The sequence below is a fragment of the Danio rerio genome, chromosome 18 (genome assembly GCF_052040795.2).
Source record: "Danio rerio strain M-AB ecotype USA chromosome 18, GRCz13ab, whole genome shotgun sequence".
In the NCBI taxonomy this organism is placed as follows: Eukaryota; Metazoa; Chordata; class Actinopteri; order Cypriniformes; family Danionidae; genus Danio; species Danio rerio.
The window spans coordinates 35,433,360-35,448,611 of record NC_141038.1 but is presented as its reverse complement, the minus strand read 5'-3'; the positions used below and the strand labels follow the sequence as shown (position 1 = coordinate 35,448,611).

General features: G+C 35.8%; 1 protein-coding gene and 1 long non-coding RNA gene across 4 annotated transcripts; both read right to left on the bottom strand.

The window, feature by feature from the left end:
• Positions 1-1,571: 1,571 nt before the first annotated feature.
• LOC137488304 (uncharacterized) lies at positions 1,572-4,867 on the bottom strand. The gene is made up of 5 exons (XR_015515091.1): positions 4,813-4,867; positions 3,515-3,587; positions 3,322-3,392; positions 1,882-2,066; positions 1,572-1,710 (listed from the first exon to the last, which is right to left on the bottom strand). It is a non-coding gene; the product is annotated as an uncharacterized LOC137488304 (long non-coding RNA).
• A 595-nt stretch (positions 4,868-5,462) lies between these two features.
• Positions 5,463-14,108, bottom strand: olfcg12 (olfactory receptor C family, g12). 3 transcript variants are annotated; one of them, XM_087293266.1, is made up of 7 exons: positions 13,286-14,108; positions 12,912-13,200; positions 12,565-12,831; positions 12,073-12,468; positions 11,760-11,987; positions 9,945-10,068; positions 5,463-9,830 (listed from the first exon to the last, which is right to left on the bottom strand). In XM_087293266.1, the coding sequence occupies exons 1-7, from the start codon at positions 13,492-13,494 to the stop codon at positions 8,926-8,928; spliced, it is 2,418 nt and encodes an 805-aa protein (XP_087149392.1). In that variant the 5' UTR covers positions 13,495-14,108; the 3' UTR covers positions 5,463-8,925. The 3 variants fall into 3 exon arrangements, with proteins under 3 accessions (XP_087149392.1, XP_087149390.1, XP_087149391.1); XM_087293264.1 differs by having other exon boundaries at positions 12,073-12,831; XM_087293265.1 differs by having other exon boundaries at positions 9,945-10,065; positions 12,073-12,831.
• Between the last annotated feature and the right edge of the window lie 1,144 nt (positions 14,109-15,252).

Genomic DNA, 15,252 nt, shown 5'->3' with positions numbered 1-15,252 from the left:
ACATGAAAACAAACAGCCACGCGACTCCCACACAAACACAGAGAGAGCAACACATATACTAGAAACACAAACCATAATAATGAACTGTCACACAACGCAGACACTTCAAATAAGGAGCAGATGGATCCACAACCGTGACAGCCTGGTGCCTAAGTTGAGAAGCTAAAATGCGACCAGTCCTCTCTCTCCGTGCTTGTAATAGGTTGTTTTTTGTGGATTTTAATAAGAATTCTGCCTTGTTGGTTGTCAATAAATTGAAATTTATTTTTAGTTTTAGGTGTTCTGTTTAAAGGACAGGATTAGGTAAACTACCCAGATAGCAAAATACACTCGGGCCAGTTCCGGCTAGATTGTCGCCTGCCGGAGACTTACCCCTCGGCCCAACTTCGGCTGCCGGACTCGGGCCGGATGACTGTGGACTCACTGCCCGATTCCGGCCCGAATCAAGCGGGCCAGATGCGGCGACCGTAAGCGAGCCGACGCTGCGCATCCGCGCCGGAATTGGCGCGAGGGTAATGTGCGCTGCGGCCCGGAGCTGGCGCGACTCCGTATTTATACACCTTATAAAACCTTTTGGTATTACATTGGTACTTGATATATGGTATTACAACCATTTGAATTTATATAACAGCAAACACAGGCTATAATGTAAACACAAAGTGAAAGCACTGCGTTTAACCTTTGAATAAAGGGCAAACTGCATACATATTCTGTAACGAAAATAATCAGACAAATGACAAAATAAATAAATGTTAAACGTTTATTGATTGCAAGAAAGAAATAGTACTAAAATTTTATAAATAATTTGTTGTGCACAAGAATATCAATATAAAAACAACAATAAAACAACACAATAAAGACACACAGAAAGATTTAAACAAAAAATATAAAAATTACACACAAACACAGATGTTTTTAAAACAACCCTGTTTTCCCAATAGACTTGAATTAAAAATTTGTAAAAAAACAGCTAAATTTTATATAAACCTAAATATAGAAACCAATTTAAGATATAGCAAGAAACATCTTAAAAATACCAATGACAATCCGTAAAATATCCAAGTCAAACTTGTGAAAAGTACTGCAGAATTCTGAAGAAACATCTTGAAACATTTTTTAATAAAACATTAAAATAATAATAAACAAACAAAAAAAAAAATAAAAAATAAAAAATATATATTATATATAATTGCAGAAGTATAAAGTCAAACTTATTTTGAAATAAACTTGAACAAAATCAATTGCACAAACAGCAAGACATGAGTGAGATGATTATACATTTCATATATATACACGTCTTGTGCAATTTTATATTTATAATTTTATTTGTATTACGTTTATTAAAAATGTATCAAGATGTTTCTTCAGAATTTGGCGCACACACATACATACATACATACCATACATATATACACACACACACACACACACATATACACACATATATATATATATATATATATATATATATATATATATATATATATAAATGCAAATGAAAGAAACAAATTGTTCAAGTATCAGGGAACATCCTAATACACTTAAAATGTTGTTTAAAAAATAAAACAAAATAGTGATGTAGACATTTGACACATTAGCTTTCTCTTCTTTCTTCCTCCATCCCTGTCAGGGGCAAGTTGTAGCTACCTTGTAATGCATTTTTCCACTTCTTTATCAGTGGTGTGGTATGGACATTTGTCCTCACTTTATCTGCGATTAAAAGATAAACAGATAATTAGTAGTGAACAAGTACTAATGTAAAAAAAGAAAAAATTAGGAAAAAAGTAGGCTACCTACGAAGCAAAAAAACAATAAAAAAAACAATAAAAAAAAAACAAATAAACTTAAAACACTTTGAAATTAGCAAGAGCTTGAACTTACCAGTTTCTTCATTTGTTCGGGCTGCTCCTTTAGTTGATTTTCAAGCTTTTCCAAATCAAATTGGCCAAAGGAAGGTCAAATGTGTTTACATCTGGAATTTCATCACGTCTGTTTTGGTTTTGTGAGAATCAGGCCCAGCTGCTGCTTTATGACGTTGCATGATTTTAAAACTTCAGTCAGTCGTGCTAAAAAAGAAAAATAACAGATTAGTATAAAATCAACCTGTAGCTTATTCTCATACAACTTCTGTAAATACAACAGTGGGTTAGTCACTGCTGATATTCTCTAGTTGATCTTTACTTTCTAGCTGCATTAAACCTTAACAAATTTAGTGATGTCTTCAATTCTTACAAAAACATCACGAGATGCAATAAGTTCTGTCATGATCTCAAACTGCACTAGAACAAAGACTGTAAATGTTCATAGGTGTACTGCAGGAGTGTCCAAACTTTTTGGGCCGAGGGCCAGATGCAAAAAAACAAACGTTATCGCGAGCCAAATTTTACATACAATACACAGACACGTGTATATATATATATATATATATATATATATATATATATATATATATATATATATATATATATATATATAAATACAGTTGAAGTCAGAATTGTTAGCCCCCCTAAATTATTAGCCACCGTTTATTTTTTCCCCAATTTCTGTTTAACGGAGAGTTAAACATTTTTTTCCACACATTTCTAAACATATTAGTTTTAGTAACTCATTTCTAATAACTAATTTATTTTATCTTTGCCATGATGACAGTAAATAATATTTGACTGGATATTTTTAAGACATTTCTATACAGCTTAAAGTGACATTTAAAGGCTTAACTAGGTTAATCAAGTTAACTAGTCAAGTTAAGGTAATTAGGCAAGTTATTTTATAACAATGGTTTGTTCTGAAGACTTAAGGGGCTAATAATTTTGACCTTAAAAAATTTAAACCGCTTTTTATTCTAGCCGAAATAAAACATAAGTCTTTCTCCAAAAGAAAAAATATTATCAGACATACTGTAAAAATGTTCTTGCTCTGTTAAACATCATTTGGGAAATATTTAAAAAAGAAGAAATAAATCAATGAGGGGCTAATAATTCAGACTTCAACTGTGTGTAGATAGATAGACAGACAGACAGACAGACAGACAGACAGATAGATAGATAGATAGATCATAACAAGAACTGCTGCTTAATTGAATGCATGTAATAGCGAAACCCGGTGGTTATTTATTGAATTACGTTCATTTTTGTATAGCGGGCCAGATTCTATTGATATTTATAAAAAGCCTCGCGGGCCGCAGATGCCGTAGTTTGGACACGCCTGGTGTACTGGAATGTACAGTATCTGTGCATCTTGATGGTGGTCTTAAGATTTCTGCCATAGTCATTGATGGTGATGGTACTTGTGGTGCTGCATTGATTTCTGAAATCTTCATACCTGCCTTTTATCCAGCCTCTTTGTTCCAAGTAATTTTTCTTCATCACGGTATAGATGTGTCTATACTGTCCCTTAATCAGATACATTTACAAAACAAAACATCACTTTAGTATAGTGCCAGGGCAAAACTCACAGGTTGTAATAGATCAATGACAATGTTGACAGTATGTGTTTAAAATAATTGCAAACAAACCTGTTCTGTCTTTAGATGTATGACAGGCGATCATCATCCTCCTCTGTCCTCTGTCGAGCTTCCTCATATGCATCTATAATAAAACATCACATTGTTGTTAACCTCCCGTAAAGAAAAGTTCAAATCCTGAAATACTATCAAAGTTAATTAATGCATATAATACCTATAGTGTAAATAATCAGTACACAGAAGGTTGCACAAGATTTATTCGGAGATTCATGCAGAGTGACAGCCTTATAAATCTGAGACATAGATTTGTAAGATGGTCAAGCACATGCATTATTCTGTACCCATGAAGATTAACCTACCATTGTGAAAAATGTTTGATGATAGCCAATAACAATAAACCATTTCAGCTGTTTGTGAAGCAATTAGTAATGTAATGTCTGAAAAGCTCAATCTATGTTGAAAATGTATCAGTTTACAGCTTATAATAGACTTTTAACACACAACTATAACATGCCTATTCACGTTCAAAAGAGTGTGCCATTGACTTCTATGGTCGTGGTGTGCTGCAAAATGATCTCACTAACCTTTGTTAAACAAGAACAATAAGACTTAACCAACAAATATTGTTACCCATTCATTTAAATCAGAATTTATCACTGTCAACAACATAAAAAAAACATCAAAATCTGCTTTAAGACGTTCAGTTTTACATTAACTGAACATTACAGCTTGAACAAAAGATATAATTGATTCACATAGGCTAAAACATATGAATTAAAGTGCACACTAATATATTTCTCTTGGATAATTTAAAGAGAATAGTAAACAGTCGAGTTTCGATCATTTTTCGTGACTAACTGCATAAACAAGATAAACAATATTTTATTAATCCAAAACGATTAGTTTTTATTTACACATAATCACAGAATTAATACTTTTGGATAAGTATACGCCTGTACAATGATTTTTTTTCAACATCCACGGTACTTTATAATGTTAAATAAGGAAAAAACACGTTTTGCCATGTTAATTAATGGATTCGTCTACAGAAACTTTCTTTAACGCAAAGTAAGCATACACACAAATTCGTTTCATGTTTCTTTAAAATAATTAAAATAGTTTTCAGTTACTACACACGTTACAATCTAACATTGTGTAAAAGGAACTTTCAGACGTGTTTGTAACTGTTAGCGTTAGCATACATTAGCTCCAGTCGTGTTTCTTAAAGCAAGTTACATTTCGTATCAAACTGTTTTAAAGTACTAAACGCTGTTACAACCAAACACCGTGGAAATGTTTTAAGCTCTAAATTCGCTAATTATACAGAACACAAGCAGTAAAAAGCTTACCTTTCTGACCGGACTCCACGTGAGATTTTTTAAAAACCAAACCTTTTCTTCTTGTGATCTTCGTGCCATGGTGGTTGACAACCAGCTTTTTGGAGCATTACCGCCACCGTCTGGATTGGAGTTTGGATCAGGAATTTAGTAACGCATGTGTTTATTAGGAAACCAACTTCTGCTTAAAAAAAACAGTCAGCACAGGAGCGTGCTATCTCAAAAATAAGCAAATTTTACATAGTTTTTCTCTAGATGACATGTATAATCTATTTATAAATAATATTGTTTTGTTTGCGTCTAAACATTGCGACCATCCACACTAAATATTCTTTTTTTTTTTTTTTTTTTTTTTGCTATCGTACCATGAATATTTTCTCAAATTATCATTAAACGTGGAGCTAACAGATTACTAGATAAAATAAGAACTTAATCAGTTGCCATCAGCCGAGTCCTTGCCAGAAGCGGCCAGGACTCTACAGACAGACTCGGGCCGGATATGGTTGACCGGAATCGGGCCAGTGCTTTACAGCCGCATCACAACCGCATGTGCGCGAGCGAGCTGCGGCCCGCACTCGGCCCGGATAACACTCGCCGATGCCGAGTCGGAGCCGGAGGCGCCGGAGGGCAGCCGAGCTCGGGCCGATTACTGCCTGCTATCTGGGTAGTGTTTTATCTGTCTATCTCTGAAATTTTGTTTTGAGTTGTTCTAATTTCCTGGATTTGGACCAGTGCGAATTAAAAGAAATGATGCTCCCATGTATATATGCTTTAAATGTTTCCCATCCTGAATCTGATTTGTTAGTTTTTTGTTTTTTTTATATCTTTAGAAATCTGGTTACAAAATTCCTTGGTAGCCAACAGCTCAGTGTTAGGTTTCCAAGTTGCAGCACTTGGCTACAAAAATTTTGAGGAAAACAAATGTCTAAAACATGTGGAGCATGGTCTGAAATTACTAATCTGATTTGTTGGTTTCTAAAAGAAATTAATATCCTTAGAAATGTGGTCACAAGTATCCATGCATCCTTACTAATCCATTAGGGAGGAAAACACCATAGACATTGATGTAGGTACTGATGTACAGTAGGTGCTCCACTTTGGATAAAGTGGTGAGTGTCTACATTTGGGAGGTGACAGTAAAGTGAGTTGACAAAAACTGGGTTGTCAAAAATAGGAGCATAAACACTGGCTAAAATGACAGGTGTTTAGTTCATAGTGCCTGAGACAATAACATACCACACACTGGGAGCAGAGAATAGATTGTCTGGAACAAATTTTATCCATTTGTGTATTAAAATAGTGCTACCTCTAGACTTACTATTTAAATTTGAGTGGAATATCTGACCGACCCATAGTTTGCGTAATCTAGTATGGTCACATATTCTAAGGTGGGTTTCCTAAAGAAAGCCAATATATATGGATAAGCTGTTTAAGTGTGAAAACATATTTGATCTTTTAATTTGACTGCCCAGGCCTCTTACATTCCAAGTCACGAATTTCACAGTATGATAAGGCAGATCCCCTTCATTAGCTTTAGAACTACTCATTTGCAATTTGTTGTTGCAAAAGGCACAAAATGTAAAAATACAGAAAGATGGACTCGAGATGAATGAGATGAAAGGGTGTATGAATACAGATATCCCAAGTCTCCCGGAAGTTGCGGGAGTATCCCTCAAATGCATAGTAACTCCCGGATGCCCGCAAATGCATGATAATCTCCCGGAAATCGCGCATCTCCCGCCCGGTCCTTAAATACGTTGCACACCCCTCTCTCCACTGCATCCCTCCTCGCTCTTCAGGTACGTCGCGCGCAAATCACTCCCACAGCACACGCCCCCCTTTTCAGATACGTCGCTCACTTAACACCTTTCCCCCCTTTTCAGGCACCCACTATTCCGCTACCTCCCGCAAATCAACTCTGTATCCCCCGAGAAATGACTTTTCCCAACTTGGGAGGTCTGTGAATATAAAAAACAAAAAACAAAATAAATAATAAGAAATAAAATCCAAAAGGAGGGAGGGGGTGGAAGAAGGAAAAAAAAGAGTTGAGAAAGTAAAGCTGAAGCTCTTCATTGTTATTATATAGAGAATCCAGAACTTATAACCACACTATCGATTAGCCATGTAAGATTGTCAACTCACGAAACTAATATGTACACCTCATTTAGAAGAACTAATTGCTGATAAATAATACCTAGGACAAGTACACTAGGTAAAATATGGTGAAATAAATAAAAAATAACTGGATTTAGTCAATTGTGATAGTCATGTCACCAAAAGTTAGGAACCGGTGACAAAGCATTTTTGAACATGAACCAAATATTTTCAGCAACATGTATTAAGTTATGTAACTTGGGGGAGCATAAACAAATACATCCAGAATAAAACAAAAACTTGCTGAAGCAGAGTTTATAGAAAGAGAGCTTTATGTTTGTGTTTTACCAGTTATTAACTGCTGCTCACACAAACAAGATACCTCACCAACATTGGATGTGTACTGAGCCAACACTGCACATACTAGAATTAGGCAGAACATTTCTGTTGGTAAAATCACTCCGCTTCTTCTAACAAACCGAAGATGCGCTCCACAACGTTGCAGCTCACACGAAGGCGAGCTGGATACAGCGTTCCGAATCGCAACACTTGCTTATAGAATAAGCTCTTGACCTTGTGGAAAGCCTCACAATTTTTTGTCACTTCAGTGCTGAAATCCTCGTATATCTTAATATTTTGGCCTTTGTAGGAAATATCTTTTTAGGATTTAGGCCAACTCATTACAGCTTCCTTAATGATGTAACAATGAAATCTGATAATCAGTGGTCACAGGGGTTCATCTGAATGAGGTTTCGGGTGGAGGCTCTGGTGTGCGTGATCCAGCTCTGGTGGTTCTGATAGATTGACTCCAAGAAGTTTAAAGAACAGGTTGATCATATGCTGCCTTGTGTTCTTTCCTTCGATGCCTACTAGTAACCTACAACTCATATATTTTTGCGCTTTGAGCGAGAAACTTGGTCCTTGACGTTGGCCTTGGGAGCAATTTTTTCCTTATCCGTGTAAATCAGCTTCAATTAAAGAACATTTACTTCATTTTTGAGCTGAGTTATTCGGTCGCTGTGATCTGAAAGACTTATTTCTATCGCGCCGATCGTTGCTGCTTGTGATGCTAATGTCACGCCGAAGAATTCGATCGAAGAACAGATTGGTTCCTGAGAGTTATTTAAAGTGTAATGAATTTCCCAGTTATGTCTTTTCTAAATTTTTTCAGCTACTTGACAACATACTCACCTGTGTGCTGCAATGATCCGGGTTCATTATCTGTCATTTTGCTGCCTTCCTGACAGGAATAAGCATGTTAAACTTGAATCTTCTGTTTGCCACCAGTTCTCGTGGATTTGCTCATTTTAAGTGGATTGTTCGAAGACGTGTACTCTGAATAAAAAACATGTAATTACATGTAAACTGAAGAAATTACATGTAATAACATGAAGCTTAGACAACGAGCGTCTTCACCGCATTACCAAACCGGAAGTCCGGAAATTAACTTTGATGGTTGATAAAGTTATACAAGATCACATTGATCCAAGATATCTGAAGAATACATATTGAGAAACAGATCAACTGAGGGGGAACTAGACATTTTAAGCTTTCAAATTATATGTAGTTTGTAATAATTGCTTTATGTTTAGACTACAACATTATGGTTTAAAATGTAAGTGTAAATGGTCCCACATAATGCAAGGTGACAGTAAATGTGTTTTATTTTATTACTCTTCCTACATAACAAAAAGAAACAAAAAATGCTATAATATCTATTCAGAGGTCTTAGATCTTTCTAAAAATGTATAGTTTATCCTAATTTGATAAGGATTTAATAGCAAAAAACTTAAGCGTCCCAGTGGTGGGACAGAGTTTTCATAAATTATTTATACTGTGAGGTTATTTTAAGGTGATTCCATTAAGTGGTTATTAAAAGAAAACAGTTAGTAAAAATACTTTACTGATTTTTTTGGAGAACTGTTTTATGTCTATGTGCTCTTTCCTACTTCATAAAAAAAGTCACAACTACAAGCATAAAAAGCCAATTGTTTAATTTTAGGATTGATTGTGAATGACTTAAGAAACTGTTTATTTGTTGAGCTTACCAATAATATGCAGCTTTGTATTCTGTTCAGGCTTGCACATGATTATATAACATTTTGGTAAAAATATGCAAAATAATAAACCAAAACTTGAAGCTAAAATGGCAAATATCTCTACTGCTACAGTCAGTTTTCCAGGAGAACTTAAATAAGAAGGGATAAATGTGATCCATACAGCACAGAATATGATCATACTGAATGTGATGAATTTTGCTTCATTGAATTTATCAGGCAGTGTGCGAGCCAGAAAAGCCAAAATGAAACACAGGATAGCCAGAAGACCTATATAACCTAGTGCAGCAGAAAAACCTATAGTAGAACCCAGACTGCACTCAAGAATAATTTTTTCTTTGAAATATTTCGTATTTTTGTAGGGCAATGGAGGAGATACTGCTAGCCAAAGCACACAGATAAGAACTTGTACAATTGTAATCACAAGAACACTGAGTCGTTGTTGTATAGGACCAAACCATTTCATAACATCACTACCTGGTAGAGTAGCCTTAAAGGCCATTAACACCACTATGGTTTTCCCCAGAACACAGGAGATACAGAGGACAAAAGTGATCCCAAATGCTGTGTGGCGCAACATACAGGACCATTCAGTGGGGCGACCAATGAAAGTAAGAGAACAGAGAAAACATAGCATCAATGAAAAGAGTAGCAGGAAGCTCAGCTCTGAGTTGTTGGCTTTTACTATTGGAGTGTCCTTCTTGCTATAAAACAGAATAGCAACTAGTGTGGTTAATCCTGCGCCTAACAGTGAGAAAAAGACTAGAACTATACCCATTAGTTCTTTGAATGACAGGAACTCTACAGCCTTTAACACACATTTATTTTTCTCAGCATTAGACCAGTATTCCCCTGGACACTGCTTGCAGTTATTTGAATCTGGAAAGAGAGATCACAGTTAAATCAAAATGATTATTTTATTGGAAAGAAAATAGCTATCAGTCATTCAAATTTCAAGTTTTCCTTTGAACTGTAAGATAAACTGAATATCACCTGTTTCATTACTGATTTCTCCTTCTGCACATGGAATACAATCATAACAGCAGACAGGTCTTCCTTTCTGAACAGCCTTTCTAGTGCCTGGAGGACAGTTTTCACTGCACACAGACCTCGGCTTCTAGACAATAAAAATAATTATATAGGACACGAGGACTTTATGATTGTTTATGAGCGTCAAAAGTGGCTGATCTGTTCGGCGAAATTCTGACTTTGTGTCATGGCATATCAAACGACTAAACAGATATAACTAAAGAACTCTCCACTGTGCTGAGTGAAAGCGCTTAACTAACAGCGCATCATCGATGAAGTAAGCGTGCCCAGGCCCTAATGTAAAGTGAGTGCGGGCAGTCGGGGGAGATGAGAGGGGGACAAGCATGCTTTGGCTTGGTTCAAGGCAACTCTGTACATAGTGTGAGTAGTTAGTTTCAATTCAATTGACCTATACTGCATGTCTTTGGACTGTGGGGTAAACCAGAGGAAACCCATGCCAACACAAGGAGAACATACAAACTCAACACAAATATGCCATTTGGCTCAGCCAAGACTCTAACAGTGACCTTCTTGTTGTGAGGCGTCAGTGCTAACCCCTGAGTCACTGTGCAATATATATTAATTCATTCTTTTTCTTGTCGGCTTAGTCGCTTTCTTTATCCGGGATCGCCACCACGGAATGAATCGGTAACTTATCCAGCACGTTTTTACGCAGCGGATGCCCTTCCAGCCGCAACCCATCTCTGGGAAACATACACACACACACTTATACATTAGGGACAATTTAGCCTACCCAATTCACCTGTACTGCAGGTCTTTTGACTGTGGGGGAAACCGGAGCACCCGGAGGAAACCCATGTGAATGCGGGGAGAAAATGCAAGCTCCTCACAGAAATGCCAACTGAGCCGAGGTTCAAACCAGCGACATTCTTGATGTGAGGAAACAGCACTACCTACTGTGCCACTATATACGCCATATATATATATACGCACAGTTTAAGTCAGAATTATTTGCTCCCCTTTTAATTTTTAAAAAATATATATATTTCCCAAATTAAGTTTAAGAGAGCAAGGAATTGTTTACAGTATGTCTGAAAATATTTTTTCTTCTGGAGAAAGTCTTATTTATTTTATTTCGGATAGAATAAAAGCAGTTTTACATTTTTTAAAGCCATTTTAGGGTCAATACTATTAGCACCTTTAAGCTATTTTTTTTTCAGATTGTCTACAGAACAAACCACCATAATACAATGACTTGCCTAATTACCCTAACCTGCCTAGTTCACCTAAATAGCCTAGTTAAGCCTTTAAATGTAACTTTAAGCTGTATAAAAAGTGTCTTAAAAATATCAAGTAAAATATTTTGTGCTGTCATCATGGCAAAGATAAATAAATCAATTATTAGAAATGAGTTTTAAAATTATTATGTTTTGAAATTTGTTTAAAAATAAACAGAGGGTAATAATTCATGGGGGGCTAATAATTCAACTATATCAGTAATGACTCTGCTGTTGCTTTTGTGTTTGATATCATGGCCAGTTTGCACATATATGCATCAATAAACAGTTAGTGTTTTGAAAATATTTTTTTTTTATAAATATGTTAATCTTCATTTAAACAGCTAAAGGTTGAACTATGATACTGAAACACTTGGTTAGACCAAAGTAGTTCATTAGTATGGGCTAGGGTCTCTTTTTGTGTGAATGCTTTCCGTTTTTGCTTGATGCTCTGCAGCTACTCGTCAAATATTTTTTAAATTATTAATTAAATTTAAATATGCCTGCCTAAGAGTAGTATGATTATGTTATGGCCATGTACCTTTAGCTGTCCTCCAGCCCAGATTATGTTTTCAGTGTTGATCACAAAGCGCTGATTAGGGGGCAGTGAAGCATCATAGTACCCCACTGGTTTGAATTGTATCGATCCATTATAGTCTGGCTGCCAGTTTACAACTTCATATTGAGCTACAACTGCACCAGTGCTGTCAAACCACACACAGTCCCCCATCTTAATGGTGAAATTTACCTTTCGCAGAGCCTCAACCACCTAGTGAAAAGAAAAAGACAGAAATTAAAAATTACCCTCTTGCGCTCTAACTTCCTAACATTCATTCATTGTTTTTGTTTATTACCTGCTGAGGTTGTATTTTCATGTCTGTTTCACATGCTCCATTTTCTCTACACTTTAATATGTTGTGTAGTGAATGAGCGACAGCATAAACAGCTTTGTAGACATTGCTAGCATATCTTTGTTCAGGTACATCTTTATTGTCATTTTTCAGTACAAGAAGATCTCGATATATGTTGCAAATTAATTTATATTGAGAATTTTCTTTCTGTGAAGTCTGTGAGCATGGAAAAGCTGTTTCCCAGAATGCTTTGGTGACATAATCTTCAAAACCTTCAATATTGAGTTTTTTTACTGCAAACCCCAGTGACCCTCCCAGCACATGAAAACTATTTGGTTTGATCATACTGTTTGCTGTTATCCATGCCTCCACACCAATTACTTGTAGACCTGTTACATTCTGAATAATTAAATATTCAAGTAGATTTTTCATCTCAAATTCAGTAAGAAATGCAACAATCACTTTTGAAGTGCCTTTTTTTATTGTATCTACCACCTTTTTCAGTTTCTCTGGCTCTGTTCTCTGGAATTTCACAGAGTACTCCACGCAAACCCCCTCTTTCTCTGCTGTACTTAGAAATATAGCCATTCCATGGTTTCCATAGTCATTGTCACTGTTCACAGCTCCCACCCAAGACCAGCCAAAATATTTGATTATGTAAGCAAGTGCTCTGCTCTGGTGGTAATCACTAGCAATAGTTCTAAAAAAATAGGGGTATTCTTTTCTATTACTGAGACACTCGCATGATGCAGAGGGACTTATCTGAAAAAAAGACAAAAGAAAATGTAAAATGATTGGTCAGTGCATTATTTATGTCAACAAACTGTATTATAGCTTCTTACCACTGGAATTTTAAAAGGTCCTGTAGTTCTTGACAAAATCACTGTATTGGAAGACTCTGTTTCACCTATGATAGCATGTACTGGAGACTGTCCATTGCAGCTACCTCTTGATGCAAATTCTTGAACATTCATCAATGCCATGTTTGCACCCATCAAAGACAATCCTGAACCACAGGTGTCATAAATTTGGTAACCAAGTGAAACATTTGGGAGCAAACTTTCATTTCTGTTAATCTCCTCAATGGCAAATGCCATAATTTGAGCCATTCGAAAGTCTCTTATACTCACACTAAAAAAAAAAATTAGAGGGTTAAACAAATAATTTTTTCTGCATGATCTGTACTGATTCTAAAATATTTTCCACAGTAACAAACCTTGAGCATGATAAAAGCTGAGGTTTTTGCGTAAACTTAAACAAGGGTAATGTCTCTATGCTGTGGACTGGAAAAACTGCTCCAATAGAAATGTCCCCCTCCTTGGATAGCAGCGGATACTTAGGGTCTCCCATCATGATGCAAATAGGCTTTTCTGCCTTTGCATAAAGTTGAAAGAAAATTAGAAGTGTGCAAAAAAAGACTGACATCTGAAAGACTTTAGTTAAACTGTGGCCAAATGCAACTGGTATTATATCACGTTTGTTCTTATATACATGATCAATATGGATCAATGATTGTGAATCTAAACAATGACTTCATTGGAAAGGGGTGGGACACTGGTCAAGTCAAGCAGAAAAAGAATATAGTGAAGCTATTGTGATGTGATTTATTTCATAAAATGATCAAAATATATCAAATTGAAAATGTTAATAATTATTGCAGTAAAGTCATACTTTGCTACTGGTTTCTGTCATGATTTTCATAAATTTTTATTGGAGAATTTAGATGATTCATTCATTCATTTTCTTTTCGGCTTCGTCCCTTTGTAATAAACCGCCAACTTATTCCAACCTGCGCCCTGGAACGTAAATGGAACGTAAATGGAAAAAAAAAAAAAACGAATTTAGAGGTCTTTAGAATTGCGTACAAAGACAGTATGTCCAGCTATAGGAGGGCTCTAAAATCTGCCAGGAACGAGCACCTGCGCAAACTGATAGAAAATAATCATAACAATCCTAGATTTTTATTTAACACCATCTCTAAATTAGCAAATAATCGGTCATCCTTAAAACAAATTGTTCCACCGCAAATTAGTAGTGATGACTTGAATGAACTTTTTCAGTGATAAAATAGAAGATTTTAGACAGAAAATAGGAGATGCCAAACTTTCTGCACCGGCTTATACTCCAAATCCTGTAAATATTTTATTGAATCATAATAATAACCTACACTGCTTCAAAATCATAGAACAGGAAGAGCTAGATAAAATTCTAAATAGCTCTAAACCAGCTACGTGTATGCTGGACTCAATTCCAACAAAATTACTGAAAGAGCTGCTACCTGCTATAGGAGAACCTCTTCTTAACATTATCAACTCTTCTTTATCTATAGGCCATGTTCCAAACTCTTACAAGCTAGCTGTTATTAAGCCTATTATTAAGAAACCGCAACTGGACCCCAACAACTTAGCTAACTATAGGCCTATTTCAAATCTTCCATTTATGTTTAAATACTAGAAAAAGTTGTTTCTACTCAATTATGCTCTTTTCTGCAGACGAACAATATTTTTGAAGTATTTCATTCAGGTTTCAGGGCTCATCAGAGTACAGAAACCGCATTAGTGAAAATAACCAATGATTTACTTTTAGCTGCTGACCAAGGGTGCATCTCGCTATTAGTTTTACTCGATCTTAGTGCGGCATTTGACACCATTGACCACAATATCCTCATAAATAGGTGTCCAGGGACAGGCTCTACAATGGTTTAAGTCATACTTAACTGACCATTACCAGTTTGTGAATAATAATGGCCAGCCTTCACAAGTCAGCCCATTTACAGTTTACATGCCACCACTGGCATTATTAGAAGACATTATTAGAAGACATGGGATCAGCTTTCACTGCTATGAAGATGATATTCAATTATGTATTTCAACTAAACCTGACGAGACGTCTGAACTGCCTAAACTAACTGAGTGTATCAAAGACATTAAAGACTGGATGACCAACAATTTTCTTCTCTTAAACTCAGACAAAACAGAATTATTACTTATTGGGCCTAAATCTTGTACACAGCAGATCTCGCAACTCAATCTACAATTAGAGGGATACAAAGTTAGTGTTAGCTCTACTATAAAAGATCTGGGTGTCATATTAGACAGCAATCCAACTTTTGAAAACCATATGTCACAAAAACTGCCTTCTTTTATCTGAGAAATATCGCAAAATTATAAAATATGCTATCCA

What these genes read in the sequence shown, in the direction of transcription:
- olfcg12 (XM_087293264.1), bottom strand. Translation starts at nt 13,494, where the DNA reads ATGTCAGTCTTTTTTTGCACACTTCTAATTTTCTTTCAACTTTATGCA. An exon ending in GGGCTGGAGGACAGCTAAAG is followed by an intron (nt 10,069 to 11,759) that starts GTACATGGCCAT and finishes TTTATTGTCTAG; the next exon opens with AAGCCGAGGTCTGTGTGCAG. An exon ending in AGAAATCAGTAATGAAACAG is followed by an intron (nt 9,831 to 9,944) that starts GTGATATTCAGT and finishes CTCTCTTTCCAG; the next exon opens with ATTCAAATAACTGCAAGCAG.